This window comes from Melanotaenia boesemani, chromosome 8 (genome assembly GCF_017639745.1).
Source record: "Melanotaenia boesemani isolate fMelBoe1 chromosome 8, fMelBoe1.pri, whole genome shotgun sequence".
In the NCBI taxonomy this organism is placed as follows: domain Eukaryota; kingdom Metazoa; phylum Chordata; class Actinopteri; order Atheriniformes; family Melanotaeniidae; genus Melanotaenia; species Melanotaenia boesemani.
Window position 1 is genome coordinate 32,636,229 of NC_055689.1, and position 16,223 is coordinate 32,652,451.

General features: G+C 41.1%; 1 protein-coding gene and 1 long non-coding RNA gene across 7 annotated transcripts in view; one reads left to right on the plus strand and one right to left on the minus strand.

Moving 5' to 3' along the window:
• The window catches only part of efr3a (EFR3 homolog A (S. cerevisiae)), a 146,873-nt gene that overhangs the window by 124,635 nt on the left and 6,015 nt on the right, over window positions 1-16,223 (plus strand). For 5 of the 6 annotated variants that reach the window (XM_041991661.1, XM_041991660.1, XM_041991663.1 and 2 more), the window contains 7 exons: window positions 3,102-3,233; window positions 4,890-4,957; window positions 6,082-6,209; window positions 13,386-13,471; window positions 13,562-13,610; window positions 14,811-14,914; window positions 14,993-15,042. In XM_041991661.1, coding sequence (XP_041847595.1) covers window positions 3,102-3,233; window positions 4,890-4,957; window positions 6,082-6,209; window positions 13,386-13,471; window positions 13,562-13,610; window positions 14,811-14,914; window positions 14,993-15,042 — 617 coding nt within the window. The remainder of the gene's footprint in view (window positions 1-3,101; window positions 3,234-4,889; window positions 4,958-6,081; window positions 6,210-13,385; window positions 13,472-13,561; window positions 13,611-14,810; window positions 14,915-14,992; window positions 15,043-16,223) is intronic. The other variant, XM_041991666.1, reaches the window with a different exon arrangement.
• On the minus strand, window positions 695-10,379 carry LOC121643993. Its single transcript, XR_006011209.1, has 3 exons — window positions 10,365-10,379; window positions 9,086-9,087; window positions 695-772 (listed from the first exon to the last, which is right to left on the minus strand). It is a non-coding gene; the product is annotated as an uncharacterized LOC121643993 (long non-coding RNA).

A 16,223-nucleotide genomic window follows, 5' to 3' on the forward strand; every position in this document is an offset into this window, starting at 1 on the left:
ACTGAGGATTTGTTTTGATGTTGAAACACCTGAGTAAGGCTGGGTGATTAATCGAATTTTAATCTCAATTACGATCTGGTTTTCAACGATCAGAAGAATGAAATGACCCAATTATTTACTCCTTCGCAGTTTACTCTGAAAATCGAGCGCCGCTGGCATTGCGTCGCTCTGCTGCAGACTCGTCCCACAGCCCCAACCGCTTTGGTGTTAAGCCAGGACACACTTGTAAAGGAGATTCTTAATCTCAACGAGTTTTTTTTCTGGTTAAGTAAATAAAATGAAAATAAAAATGACACCCGAGTTGCAAATACCTCTCAAGTTAAACTGAAGAGTCAATTAAATAATCCACCAGCTCCCAGAAACACAAAGCGATAACAAACGTTATAAACAAACATAACTTTTTCTCACCAAAGGCAAGTGCTCACTTAACACAGTGAACAACCCGGGATTTAAGAAACTCATCAACACTTCGGACAAACGTTATCACTTCCATCTCGTTTCCATGTTAGTGGAGCGTCTCTCCTGCCCTGTATGATGACTGTCATGAGGGTGGTGTGAAGGACGTGGCTACAGTCCAGTGTTTCACCACCGCTACGGACCTGTGTTCAAGCCGCACCACAGAGACGTATATAAACCTCGCGCAACATTTCAGTGACGCAGATTTTAACATGAAAATTAATTAGATCACACCAAGCAGAACATAGCTGCTGGTCTGGGAAAAACAAAAGTTACGTGGGACCTGGGTGGAAAGAAACTCGTCTGTATCACCACACTAGTCTGTAAATAATCGAGATCTTAATTTCAATCAAAATAATCGTGATTATCATTTTCCCATAATCTCCCTAACACTGAGTTGTTTGCTCTGAAGGACCCTTTAAAGTGAGGTGGTGTCTTTCTGCTGTTAGCCTGGAAAGCTCACGCATGTCAAATAAAACCTCCCGTCTGTGAGGCGAAGGAGAGGTGTTGAAAAAATTTGCTTGCTTGCTGCTTGTTTGTGCTTCACACTTAGATCTTTTCATTTCCTAATGTCACCTCGTTGCAGACAAAAGACAAACACATTTATAGTATCGTGCACACATTCACAGGGAAGAGCGCACTGAGGCTGACATGGAGGCTCCTGGCTGGCCTACAGTGGTCATAAGTCACAAAAAGCACAGAAGGGCACCTTTCATATCCGTTTTTAAATGATAAAGTTCAAAATAGTCTATTTCTAGTTTACAGTTACTGCAAAACTCGGCAGCACGAGTTCTGACGAGGACCGGGGGGCAGGAACACATTACACCGGTTTTAAAATCGCTGCATTGGCTCCCCGTGCGCTTCAGGATTGATTTTAAGGTTCTCTTACTTGTTTATAAATGTCGTAATGGTCTTGGGCCTTCTTATTTATCTGACATGTTTTCAAATTATGAGCCCTCGCGGACCCTGAGGTCCTCTGGTACCGGCCTTTTAACTATTCCCAAAGTTAGATCTAAAACACACGGTGAGGCCTCGTTTCATCATTTTGGTCCTCAACTGTGGAACAGCCTGCCAGAGAGCCTCAGGGCTGCAGAGACTGTTGATGTTTTTAAGAAGAGGCTCAAGACCTTCCTTTTTAGTTTAGCCTTCTGATTTGACTTTATTCATTTTCTGTTATTTATCTCACCTTATCTTATCTTATCTGTCTCATTTATCTATTTTATTTTATTATATTTTATTATAGCTTCTTAACTGTTTCCCTATTTTATCGTTGTTTTAATCATCAATCAATCAACCTCGTTTCATCATTTTGGTCCTCAACTGTGGAACAGCCTGCCAGAGAGCCTCAGGGCTGCAGAGACTGTTGATGTAGCTTCTTAACTGTTTCCCTATTTTATCGTTGTTTTAACTGTTTTAACATTTTTAACTCCAGTGTTTCTTTATGGGGATCCTAAACTCTGGGAGTCAAGCCTGCTTGGTCTGCCCTCTGCAAACATGACTTGACTGGCTCCTGGTGTGAATGGGTCCCCAAAAATGCCGTTTCCTCACAGCAGCGCCAAGCCAGAGACAGATATTAGGAGTTTGTGTGTGTGTGTGTGTGTGTGTGTGGATGGGTGAGGGGGGGTGGGTGGGAGGTGTTTAATCTGTCACATAACTGGGTGTGTAAATGGCTTATTGTTTTTGTTCTGTGATTTTCTATTTTTTTTCATTTTAATATGCATTCATTTATACTATGTAAAGCACTTTGTGTTGCCTTTGCATGAAAAGCGCTTTATAAATAAAATTTGATTTGATTTGATTTGATTTGATTTGAAAATAGTGGAAAATTATAAAGTTCATGTATCAAATTAATTGGACATTAGCTCTCCAGCTCACGCCAACAATACAGCAAAAAGAGAGAACAGCTAAATATCAAGCCAGATTTATACATTTACCAAATTAATATAGCTGTTTATGAAATTCTATTTCTACATTTTCATGGAAAAAAATAGCTCATTTTGAATCTGGTGACACCAACACATCTGTAAAAAGCTACAGGAGCAACAAAAGGCTGGAGAAGGCTGTGTATCAGTTTATATTTATATCCCGTACCATGGTAGATTTGCTGTTTTATACTAAATTATTGTTTTGGAATTTTTGCCTCTGACAGACATTTTTACACATTTTTACATTTTAAAGCTTAAAAACAAAACCTGAGCAGAATCATTGATAATGAAAATCTGGTTACAGTCTGAATAAAGCAGATCTCAGCCTTCACAGATGCAGTGCATCATATTCATCACTCCATGCTTTACCCTGGGGTCGTTGCCAGGACAACAACCTTTATGCTGACAGCGTGAGAACACTCAAACAGCAGATCGACCTCCCTGCAACCTTTTAAGGATGCAGAGGAAATCTTCCTGCAAGCTGTGATCTCTTTTCGAGGATTAAAGGAGGACAACACCCTTAGACTCTGCATGGTTGAGATGAGAGAGAAGCGGCGTAGACTGTAGGACCTGACGTGTTGAAGTTATTCACACTAGTGGCTTGTTTTAAAGAATAATTACATTTCTTACTGATGAAAGACAGAAACTCAGCAGCACCAGGTGAAGTAAAATTAGAATTAAAAGCATCACCAATGTGCTTTTTGCCCCTGGTTCCTGCAGGACATGGCTCTGGTCAACGAGGAGAACATGTCCATGTTCATTCGCTGTGGCATCATGGCGCTGGTGGCAGCATACCTCAACTTCCTGAGCCAGATGATCGCCAACCCGCCTTTCTGTCAGCATGTCAGCAAGGTGAGATTGTTTGTTTTCTATCATTAACCCAGTGTTTCTGAAATGGGGGAACACAGACCCTAAAAAAGGGGGATCACTTTTTTTTTTATTTATCTTTTACAGAATAGATGTGAGTTCAGTTTGTATTTTTGGGTGTTTCTGTTCAGTTCTACTACAAACATGTAGAAATGTATATGCATTTAAAATAATTTCTAGATCTCAATAAGTTATTCTTTTTATATTGTGAAATACTGTGTATTTCACCCTCACATACCTGTGAATAAATGTTTTGTGATTTTTTTTTCTTCTTGTTGTAATGAATGTGTAAGTGAATAAATACATAAATGTGTTCATATGTAAAATAAATTAAATAAAAATAATAGATTAATACAGATAAAAGTATAAGTATGTTTATAATTTATAAAATATATATAAAGTTAATACTTTTAATTAAAATATATTAAATTATTCAATTATTGTATAGATTTTAAATAGAAAATTATCTAATTTATTTCATAAATTTATATACATTTTTATAAAAATAACAGAGAAATTATATATATATATATATATATACACACACACAATAAGAATATATCAAATTAAGTTAAGATAAATATTTAAATAGATGAAATTATGTATAATGTATAACTGAGGCAAAATATTGTTGAAACTTTTTTTTTCTCCAGAAGTTTCAGGTTGTTTATAATGTTTTCTGAAAGGATAGTTCATTATATGTAAACATATTAATAATGTACTTATACTTCATTGGACTAAAACAAATGGTGAAATTAGGGGTTTTCATTATTAATTTGTGGTTATGCTGTCATTTTACTGGTCTGGCCCACTGGAAATTACACTGAGCTGAATAAGGCCACTAAACTAAAATGTAAACCGGCACCCCTGCTTTAAGGCTCCCTTACGTATGTAAATCGTGATGTCCATTTCAAATGTTTTCATACGGCGCCGTCCTCACTTCCACACGTTTTGTGTTGCCATGGTTGTTAAGTCAGTCCCTGCTCTAGCGGGCCTTGTTAAGTTCGGAGTTCATTCCCCCGAGCTGACTTCTGTTTCAGATAGCGGTAATGCTACGAAGTTGTTTCCAACCACCCAAAACGCCCGTAACACACACACTCTTCAAAAGCTTGCGCAATTTCTACAGTTGTTGTCCTCGTCTTCATTCTTTTTCTGTTTTTTTGTTCCTTTCCTGATTCTCTTCTTCTTCTCTGATTTGTTTCTGTCGCGGGTCGCAGGTCAGGTATTCTGCTCGGCATTGCCCCCACGATTTCTGGTGGTATTGCTCTGTCTTCAGCATCAAGCAACGGATTTCTAAGCTCACTGAAATCGGACCAAATTATGCATGTAACAGACACAGAAGACGGACAAAACTGTCCATCCATCTACATATCCGTCTCCTGCATAAATGGGCCTTTAGGGCGTCCTGGGCTGAAAACATATTCTACAAGGGGTACAATGTTGATAAAAGTTTAAGAACCACTGCATTAAACTATTGAGGAGTAAAACAAACAACTTTCCCCCTGACTGAACACAATCACTTCATGTAATACGCAGATGATGCACCACTGTTTTTTCTGTTGTTTGCTGTTTGTGTCGTCTTTCCTTCTTGTGTAGCAAATTTGTTTATTATGTTGCCTGTTTCTGACATTTTCTCTTCAGGTTATCGAGTTGAGGAACTTGGATGCTCCGTACCTCCTGCCAGAGCACATCTTCAGAGACAAGTATCCGTAAGTATTCACATCACAGAAGATAAAAGGTTTTAGGTTCCTCTATTTAACATTTAGGACATCTACCAGAAATAAAATTTAAAAGTTTAAACACCAACGTTGATGGGATCTTCTAAAAATGGGCGGCCATCTTCCAAGAGAAGTGGTTGGTCAGGAGGTGGCGCTTTTATACCTGTTGATCTCTTATTCAGAACATTACCTGCTGCAGACCAGGTTAGCCTTTCAGCAGCGTCAGTTACCATGGTGAATCAGCTTCGTAGCACAGAAAACCCCGGATTAACCCTGAAGTTACCTGGATAAGAGAAAATCCAACATCGTCATACAGGCCTCAGGTCCTGCTGAAACACTACAAGACTTGGGATGTTCAGATGTGAACTGGATCATTGTACAGAGCGTGAAACATTTCTTTTATTTATGAAAATGCATATAAGGCTCATTTTATTTGTTAATGTATTGTTTGCATCCAGACCACATCAGACCTGGAGTCAGTTCCAGAAAGCCGCCCCCACTCCGTATTAACTCCTGTATTTTTCTCCTCCTCTGTACTGAGACTATGTTCCTGCTTTTTGTCTGTTCCAGCAGGAAAACACCAACCAGATATTACTCCGTCTGCATTTAGGAGGAAGGCAGCTTCACAGCGTCCACATTCATCCTGCTGACTCGTTACCTTTTAACTAATAAATCCTGACATTTTTCATCCTTCTTTCTTTTGAATATTTGATTTTATCAATGTGCAAGTTGAGATTTACAGGAAACATTTTACCTGCTGCTGTAAAAAAGTGTTTGTAAACCAGAAATGACTGAACTTTTGTTTGCACAGTAGAATGTTTGAATTCATTTTGAATTCATTTGATATAGCAAAAAGTCTTGAAGACCAAAATATCTTCAGCATGTAGGAAGGTGGGAATCTAGTCTCAGGTGAAGTATCTACAGGCCTTCCTGTAGAATATTTATTGAACGTGTGTAGTATCCATGTTGGAGTCCTTTCAGGTTATTTTTACATATTTTAGATCTTCTGCTTCTCATAGATTACCTGGATATTCTGGACAGACCAGACAGATGCACTGTTTTTATGAACTTGTTGACTGACGTGGATCTTCATTCTTCTTCTGGTTTCCTTCCAGACTCCCTGAATCTTTGGACAAGGACGACAGGCAGCTGTATTTCCAGACGGCGGACATGGCCGAGTGTCTGGCAGGACCAGGATACAACGCAGAGAGACTCTCCATCCCCTACATCCCCCAGGTCACAGGTACGACCAGCCCCACTAGAGCTGTGTTAGAGGACAGGGAGGGTGTTGGGAAACCTGGAGCTCTTCTGCCTGCAGGAATATTCCTCACCATTCTTGATTTTGATCTGGGTTGATGTATTTTGCATGTTTATTCAGTCACTTTCAGTTATTTCTGAAACACCAGAAATGTCTGACTGAGTCTGAGAAAAGTAAAGCCAGTCTGTATTTTCCCTTCATGGAGCCCACATATAGGCCAGGACCCAGTCCCAGTTCAGTACCCTTCCCCCCCTGAGCCTCGTCACTTTACCCTACCCCTCTGACCTGCATTTATAAAGTCTTATAAAATCAGAGCTTCAGGAGCCATTTGTTGCTACATGACTGATTAACGTTTGGAAAAGGCCTGAAAGTGAAATAAATGGTGATACGAAGTAATTTCCAAGTTAGTAAAAGAAAGAGCTTAACAAGGGCGCTGTCCTCCATTGTACTGTCCAAGCTTAACTGTGAAGCTTTGTGGGATTAAGAGCTTGAAGCCTTGATCGGTGAGGAGAAAATAAACTGAAAATAGCCTTATTAGACTGAAGGCCTCTACTTTCTCCTTCACCCTGTGGGTTTAAAGGCTTTTTCACATCAGAACAACATGAACCCTGGTGTGTGGAACCTTCGTTAGGATCAATTAATCATCCACATTAATGTTCCTTTCATTATTCAATCATACATGAGCATAACCTTCAAATCTCTGCTCATCAAAGAAAACATTTCTCAAGATTTTTTATTCTTGTCCTTGTTCCAGTAAAGTTAAAAGGACCTAGAAGACAATGATGAGAAATATTTGCTTCACCAGAGTTGCTCTTCTCTTCTTTCCTCCGTCATGCCTTCATGTAACATCAGTGCTTTACACGGTAGGAAAGATCATCCACAGGTGCAAGCAGACGTCCAGAGGTAACCTGCTAGAGTAGAGCCGTAGATGCAGCTACCTGCTGGTATTAGCTTTAGGATTTTAGCTGAGTTGTTGTTTAAATGTTTCCTGTTAAACAGGAGCTGTGATTGGTCAGCCCCTGTGGCCTCCCTAAGCCCCGCCCACTCTTCCTCATTGGCTGTATGGAGTTAACAGCGGTATAAATCTGTTTCAAATCTATTTTAAAAGCCAAATATTTATGTTTATACTGTCTGTCCAAGACTGTTAAGAGAAATCTCAGTAAGATGGATGTTAATCATTTAAAGGTCCCATATTATACACTTTATTCCCAATCTGAGACCATTCATTAATATCTAAATGAAATATTTCCGCCATGGTATGGACAAATCGACCCTCAGTTTGAGTGCAGCGGCTTCTCTTCACCTCCCTCTTTTTAGCAGCTTCAGAAATGTGCCGTTTATGGTGGGCGGAACCCTGGTGGAGCAGCTCAGCTGTTGGCTCCGCCCATCGCATCGCCCGTCATGAGGTGATTGACAGGTTAGGCCTTAGCGGTAACTAGACGCTGATTACAGCGTAGTGAAGGATAAACAAACGCCGGAACACCGGAACCCATTCCTGAAGCCCCCATTACCGACCCAAACCGCGACGCACGGAGAACACAGCTAGCTACGCTCATCAATCTGATGCACAATGGCACCGGATACAAACAGTAGAAACAGTGACTTGGCTACATTTACAACAGTGCTAATATATTTTGAAGCTATCAGACTAATAAGGCCGAAACGATAAAATAACTGCCAGCTCTTACCTCTCCAGCTGTGTCACGGACAGTTGGTATTGAACCTGGCTTCAGCTTCAAACGGTCGGCGAAGCCTGCTTTCCATGCCCCCATGTTGTGGAAACAGTCCTCTTTGAAATGCTGGCCACAGACATGCAAAACCTTTGGAAGTTTTCCGGGTACATTTCCTCCAAAAATAAAATTAATCCACTCAGTCCTCGTGGGTTCAGTGGATGGAAGTAAAAAAACGTTTTCGTGTTCATTTATGCAGCCACAAACAGAACAGTGCTTCTGTCGCTTAGCCATGTCCGCTAACGAGGGTTGCCGAAGAGGGAAAAACACTGGGCGCTAGGTGATTTTTAGAGGGCGGGCTTTGAGAGCCGGTAGACGGGTCCATCGCTCTGTGGGGAGTGGTTATTGTCCCTTATGACGTCATAACGTACACGCTTTCAAACTCGCTCAATTCAGCGCTTACTTCCCTAGAGGTGGAGCAGGGGGGAGAGAGAGCGCCTGAAAGAGTTTCACACTTACGGGTCTCCTACACATGCGGGGGGACCAGTATGACTGTTCCAAAACCATTAAAAAGTGAATTTTGCATAATATGGGACCTTTAAAAATACACACTGTAGAATAAAAAGCAGCTTAAGCTCTGCAGCATTAATAAAAACTACTCTGGTCCCTCGTTATCGGCTCATGCTGCTGCAGGTTTATATCTGAATCTCAGAGTTCCCGTCCTCCCCTGCTTTACTTTCTGTTCAGTGTGCAGCCACGTAAAGAGAAACCAAGCACTGAGGAAACTGCTGTTGTTCGCAGAAAGTCTCGTTCACGCTCTGTTAAAGCTAGAATTTAGATTGAGTTGGTTCTCAGCCAAAAAAGAGAAAACACTCACACTTCTGACATGAAGAATCCTTGTAGGAGCTTGTAGTTCGATCAGAAAGTAGATGCTGTGTAGCTGCAGAAGTCATGCTGTAAACAAATGAATAATTTGGTCTTTTTCTGCCTGCGTTGCATCTGGACTGGTTACGGTGAGTAACTGAGCGCCATGTTGGTGATGTGTGTAGACTGTTAGTCCTGTAGTTTACGTCTTCCTTGTGCTTTGTGTTGTTATTGTGTGGAGCTTCATGCACAACGTTTTATTTAAATCAGAGCGTGCATCACGTTTACATCTAAGCCCAGTAAATCTGAGTTTATTAGTTTATTGACGACTACATGATGGTGTTGTTTTATAAAGACCACTAATGAGTTCCCCTCATCTGCTGATGGCCATTATGATGCCCATTAAACAGAGTGACTGGGATTACTTTAAACCGACACATAAATCCAGTAAATCAGTTTTCTCTTTGAGTCTTTCCTTTGTTGTCCTGTCGGTGATCAAACCTGGTTATTCTGGAAGGATTGAGTAGAGATGGGAAGCTGAGCTCTCTGAGTCTCGTCTCTTGTCTGTTTGGATGAGTTTCCTCATTACTGCTGAGTCATACCTGTTCAGAGGGCACAACAAAGGTGACTCATGTAAAAGTTAATTATAAAGCGCTGCTGCTGTTTGTTTCCAGCCCTCGTCGACCTGGACTGCTGCAGTTTGTTTTTTTTTCTGTGTTTCCGTGCGGCGTGGATGAAGACTTCAGAGGTTGATCTCTGCTGGATCTCATGGATCCGTTCACCGTGTTAAACCAGAGCACTGAAATAAAGTCTGACTGTCTGAGCAGAGATGTTACCGCTGATATCAAGAAAGTAAAGATGTTGAAATGGAAGAATAAAACTAGTAAACCTCAGTTATAACAGGTTTCTGTAAGTCTGTATTCTAAACTCATTTTTGCACACTGCATCTTTTTATTTAACCGTATTTCTGATAAGTCAGTGAACTCGTGAGAAGCAACAGTCAGGACATTAAAGTCATGTTCAAGTCCCTTAAATCAGAAGCAAATATTCAGCATGTGATGGCTGAAACTGACGCACCACTAATGACAGATAGGAGGCATTCACACCAGCTTTTTTGATTTGAATCCGAGTCTGGTTGCTCGTAAAAGTCCGCTTCCTTTTGGTATGTGTGAATGTGTAAACAAACTCTGATTTTAATCAAAGAAGCTAACTTGTTCCGCCTCATATCGCTTCAAGTTGACCAAATACAGGAAGCAGACTGCATTGTGGGTTCAACACACGGCATCGTTGGTAAAGACAAACTAAACGTACGCGCATGTGGGACGATGGTCAGCTCTGGACGGAGAAATGGCTCGTGGTTAGATCAGTAAAGTTCTGATAAAAATTTGATCAACCCAGGACCTCTAGGATCTGATGCAGCTCCATGTTTTACTCGTTCTGCATTAACCAATAGATGAACCAGTTTTCTGTGCCTCATCTTCTCCTTCAGTAATTCTTGATGCAGCGCCACCTCTGGTGGGGAGTGGAATACGTTATTTAAAAGGTCTGAGAACTGCAGCGTGAACACAAACTAGGTCCGGAAGAATGTTACACCTCAAAACTGAACCAATTCTTCAAATGTACCAAGTCTAGGGGACTGAATGCAGCGATAATGTGTTTTTCAGTAACACTGCGCAAGTTTCTGACCTTAAAACTTCATTTTGATGCCACACTGACTTTCATTATGTACATTTCTGGAGCCGTTGTTCTCCTGCAGCGTCCGAGGCTGAGAAACCACAACGTTGTGTTCCAGCCCAGAGCATTGCAGCTGTGTTTCACTTTACGGCACCACATTTCATGCTAGCAACTGGATATCAAGCACTGACAGTTTTGAAAGTCCATCGTGGCTGACTTTTACTGGCAGGAGAGAGCTCAGAGAAGAGACAGGATCAGGATGGAGCATGACTTGGCTTTCTTTTTTTGGCGCCACTGTGTGAAAATCTGCCCGAGTTCAGTATTGTTACTTTAAGTAGAACATAATCAAAAAAGAAATGATTAGAATAAATGAATGTATCCTTCATGTTTGATCAGAGTATTGATCCTGTTTTATTTTCAGTTTTTTTTCTAGTTGGCGTTTCATAAGTTACTGAAATTTCCTTTTCATGTTTGTGGTCCTTGTCAGTGTTTGATGGGTCGTATCCATCATGTTTGATCTTTTTTGTTGCTGCATGTATGAAGCCATGAACTGACTGTTTCTGTTCTCTTATTACTGGATCTTTATTATTTTTTATTCAGTGAACTATGACGGAACTGGATGTCTTTTAGACAAGGAAAATAAGTCTGGTATCAGTTTCACAGCCTCCATGCTAGAAAATATGGCCAGTAAATCATGGTTCCACTCCTGTAACATACACTACTGGAGTGGGAGTGTCCGATTGTGTTCCCAGTGATATTGATCATAGCCAGAACAGATAAATACCTGCAACTCCTGCAGAGTCATGTGATGCAGAACTAAATGCTGATTAAATGCTTTCATGTTGCATTCAAAAACAGGTGTTAGAGGAACTTATGACCAGAAGGAAAAAGGCTTCACTGACATGTTATAAAAACACGTAAATACACTGCTCAAAAAAATAAAGCGAACACTAAAACAACACATCCTAGATCTGACTGAATGAAATATTCTTATTAAACACTTTGTTCTTTACATAGTTGAATGTGTTCACAACAAACTCACACAATAATTATAAATGGAAATTAAATTTATTAACCCATGGAGGTCTGGATTTGAAGTCACACTCAAAATGAAAGTGGAAAAACACACTACAGGCTGATCCAACTTTGATGTAATGTCCTTAAAACAAGTCAAAATGAGGCTCAGTAGTGTGTGTGGCCTCCACGTGCCTGTATAACCTCCCTACAACGCCTGGGCTTGCTCCTGATGAGGTGGCAGATGGTCTCCTGAGGGATCTCAGACCTGGACTAAAGCATCCGCCAACTCCTGGACAGTCTGTGGTGCACCGTGGCGTTGGTGGATGGAGCGAGACATGATGTCTCAGATGTGCTCAGTGGGATTCAGGTCTGGGGAACGGGCGGGCCAGTCCATAGCATCAATGCCTTCGTCTTGTAGGAACTGCTGACACACTCCAGCCACATGAGGTCTAGCAATGTCTTGCATTAAGAGGAAACCAGGGCCAACCGCACCAGCATATGGTCTCACAAGGGGTCTGAGGATCTCATCTAGGTACCTAATGTCAGGCTACCTCTGGCGAGCACATGGAGGGCTGTGCGGCCCCCCAACGAAATGCCACCCCACACCATTACTGACCCACTGCCAAACCGTCATGCTGGAGGACGTTGCAGGAAGCAGAACGTTCTCCACGGCGTCTCCAGACTCTGTCACGTCTATCACGTGTGATCAGTGTGAACCTGCTTTCATCTGTGAAGAACACAGGGCGCCAGTGGCCAAGTTACCAATCTTGGTGTTTTCTCTGGCAAATGCCAAACGTCCTGCACGGTGTTGGACTGTAAGCACAACCCCCACCTGTGGACGTCGGGTCCTCATACCTCCCTCATGGAGTCTGTTTCTGACGTTTAAGCAGACACATGCACATCTGTGGCCTGTTGGAGGTCATGTTGCAGGGCTCTGGCAGAGCTCCTCCTGTTCCTTCTTGCACAAAGGCGGAGGTAGCGTCCTGCTGCTGGGTTGTTGCCCTCCTACAGCCTCCTCCACGTCTCCTGATGTACTGGCTTGTCTCCTGGTAGCCTCCATGCTCTGGACTCTACGCTGACAGACAGCAAACCTTCTTGCCACAGCTCGTATTGATGTGCCATCCTGGATGAGCTGCACTACCTGAACCACTTGTGTGGGTTGTAGACTCCGTCTCATGCTACCACTAGAGTGAAAGCACCGCCAACATTCAAAAGTGACCAAAACATCAGCCAGAAAGCAGGAACTGAGAAGTGGTCTGTGGTCACCACCTGCAGAACCCTCCTTTATTGGGGTGTCTTGCTAATTGTCTATAATTTCCACCTGTTGTCTTTTCCATTTACACAACAGCATGTGGAATCAGTGTCGCTTCCTAACTGGACAGTTTGATTTCACAGAAGTGTGACTGACCTGGAGTTACGTTGTGTTTTTAAGTGTTCCCTTTATTTGTTTGAGCAGTGTACAGAGGTAGAGAACAGAGTGATGAGTTGTTGGTCAGGACATCATGGGACATCCTGAGTTTATAGGATTACTAAAGGGATACTTCAGGGTCATCTTTACAGCTCAAATTTTGTCTAACAAAAGTTTTAAACCTGATCTTCAAGGTAGAGATGCCGTCAGCCTTCTGAAGCTCAACTATGAAGCAACAGTAAAGTTTAAGAAGAAAGTTCTGTTTAGGAAAAAATAATGTCTTTAAGATGTGATGGAGCTCCTCATTATATGTGAAACCACTGAAGAGAACTACGTTCTGCCCCTGAAAAGCATCATGAAACTCAAATATCATGCAGGAATGAAAATTTTAGAACAACAAACAAGATTTTTAGATGTTTAGATTCAGTTCCCCAACTTTAAAAAACTTTACCTTTACATGTGCTGCTTGAGTTTTTAGTTGGTTCTTTCAGTCTTTGGGTTCCAGGATTAACCGTCTCTGTCCTACAGATGAAGATCGTCTGACCAGGAGGAAGAGCTTTGTGGACACAATCTCACTCCAAGTGGACATCATGTCCAATAGCCTCCCAGAACAGGTCAGTTTGATTCTTCTGCTAAGTTTAAGCTCACTGCACACAAAGACGCTGCTGAACAGAAGATAATGTTTTGTTTTCATGTGTCTGCAGTCCCAGTTAGCTGAGGAGATCACGTTTGAGACCCTGAAGAAGGCCATCGGTAAGTCTGAGCTCAAAACATTGTCGGGTGTGTAGAGCTGGGTTAAAAAAAAATCAGTCCATCGATTTGAATCGTTTCAAGTTTAATTATTCCAATATCAATTTATAAAACTCATTTTTTTTATACGTTTCCGTTTCCAGTGACCCTACTCTCGCGTGACTTCCTGATGCTCGGCAAGATCTTAGTGAAAGGTTTCCTGTAACTTTCATTCAGCATCGGATTACCGCTCACATTAGCAGCTAACGCTACGACCGCGGGCACCATCATGGTCAAACAGAACGTTTTGAAACTAATGAATCGATATTGAGTCGAATCATGAAATTTGTTTTTAATGTTAGTGGCTCTAGAACAAGTGTGTCAAACTCTGGTCCTCGAGGCCGATATCCTGCAGGTTTTTTTGTTTCCTTGATCTAACACACCTGACTGAAATGAATGGGTTATTGTACAGAAGTTGAAACGAAGCTGTTGGAGCCATTTGATTTTATTCAGGTGTGTTGGAGCAAGAAAATCATTAAAACAGTGCTTTTAACATCTTACAATAAAATGTAAGATGTCAAAAGCAGGAAATGGCACAGAAATATAGACAGAGGGAAAAAAAAGAATTTATAAATAGATAAAAATCTGAGGAGCCTGTGTGTTAGTCTGTAGCTGGAAATCCTTCAGACCAGAGCTTCCCAAACACAAAGTCCAAATGTTTTCTAAAGCTTTCCAGCCTGTCATGTATTATCTAATGAAATCTGCTGTAAAGGTCAGGTTTTCATCCCTATGAGCCCTCTGCCTGTTTTTAGACCTCTGTTCAACAATTACATCCCCGTAAAGAAATGAGAATTACTCTGCAACCACTAGTGGTAAAGGTTATAGTAATTATATAATATATATAATTATATAATATAGTAATTATTATAGTATAGAGTCATAGTAAAGATTGTGAGATTTAAGATGTGTAAATATCACAATATGTGTTACTGGTGAGGAATAAATCAGAATGGAACATAGCTCAAAGGAAAAGTTTCAGGCTGGCCTAAAAATAATTGTACATATATATATATATATATATATATATATATATATATATATATATATATATATTGATTATTGCTTCATTTTCTATACGTGAGTTAAATAATGTGGAGCAGGAAGAGTTGAAGTCCAGTCAGAATGAGACTGAAGCTAAATGAGGTGAATGCCTGTGTTTTCCAGATACAACTGGTTTAGAGGAGCAGGAGAGGGAGAAGAGGCGTCAGGTGATGGAGAAGTTCCAGAAAGCTCCGTTTGAGGAGATCGCTGCTCACTGCGAGTCCAAGGTAGAAAATAAAATCTTCTACATAGTATCACAGAAAACCTGAAGTCGTCTGCTGAATTTCAACCCTTTGTTTCATCAGGCGAACATGCTGCACGATCGTCTGGCACAAATCTTCGAACTTACCATCCGGTAGGTCTCTGATCTCGTTTTGTTCAGACATGTCATGTTAATTCTTTTAGGTAGTGAATTAACACTCTAAGTTTTAACGTATCAGGATATCATGTAAAATGGTTCTTAAAGGTCTTAAAATAAGATGAATGTTTTTACACTGTCATTGTTTAATAAAAACTTAAGACAAACTGCAGAACTAAGCCCACAATCTGCAGCCTTCAGCTGTGTTAACACAATGCCAAGGAGGAAAGACATCAGCAATGATTTTAGACCAGCCGTCGCTGCTGTTCGTCAGTCTGGGAAGAGTAAAAAAAGTTTCCAAACTATCTGGACTTATTATTCTTTCTACAGTGAGAAAGATGATTCACAAGACATTTAGGGCAGCTGTTGGTCTTCCAGGAGATGACGTCCAGATTTTTTCCAGATCTCAGCAAGCATGTTAAATGTTAAAGTTCATGACAGTCCAGTTAGAAAAAGACTGAACCAGTACGGCTTGTTTGGAAGGGTTGCAGGAGAAAATCTCTCTCATAGGAACATGGCAGCATGACTTAGGCTGTCAATGCTGCATCTGAACAAACCACAAGACTTCTGGACCAATGTTAGACCAGATTAAAGTGTCAGCACGGTGGTGGAGATATGATGATCTGGACACCTTACAGTCAATGAGAGGACCACGAACTCTGGACCCCGAAGTATTCTGGAGTCAGATGTGAGTTCATCTGTCTGACAGCTGAAGCCTGGCTGAAACATGCAGCAGATCTACAGCAGAACCAAGGTGTTGGCGCGATCCAGTTCAAGTCCAGACCTGAACCTGAAGGAGATGCTGTGTTGGGACCTTCAGAGAGCTGCAGAAAGCAAACCTGCAAACCTGAATGAGCTGAAGCGTCGATGGAAAGAAGAGTGGAGCAAAGTTCCTCCACAACTCTGAGACTGATAATATGATACAGAAACCTTTACTTCAGGTTTATTTACCGGACTTTAAGACCTACGAACCAAATCAGCTTTATTTTTGTTTCCTGATACGTAAAACCTTAGAATTTGTTACTTTTTAAAGCCTTTCTGAGTTTGTGCAAAATGGTTTTAAAAGTCAAATATAACTTTTTTTGTTATCCTGCAACTAAATGGTGAAATTTTCCCCCACTCACTGTTTTTATTCTCCACAGCTGTTTTCATGCCACAGGTCCCACTAAACAATGACT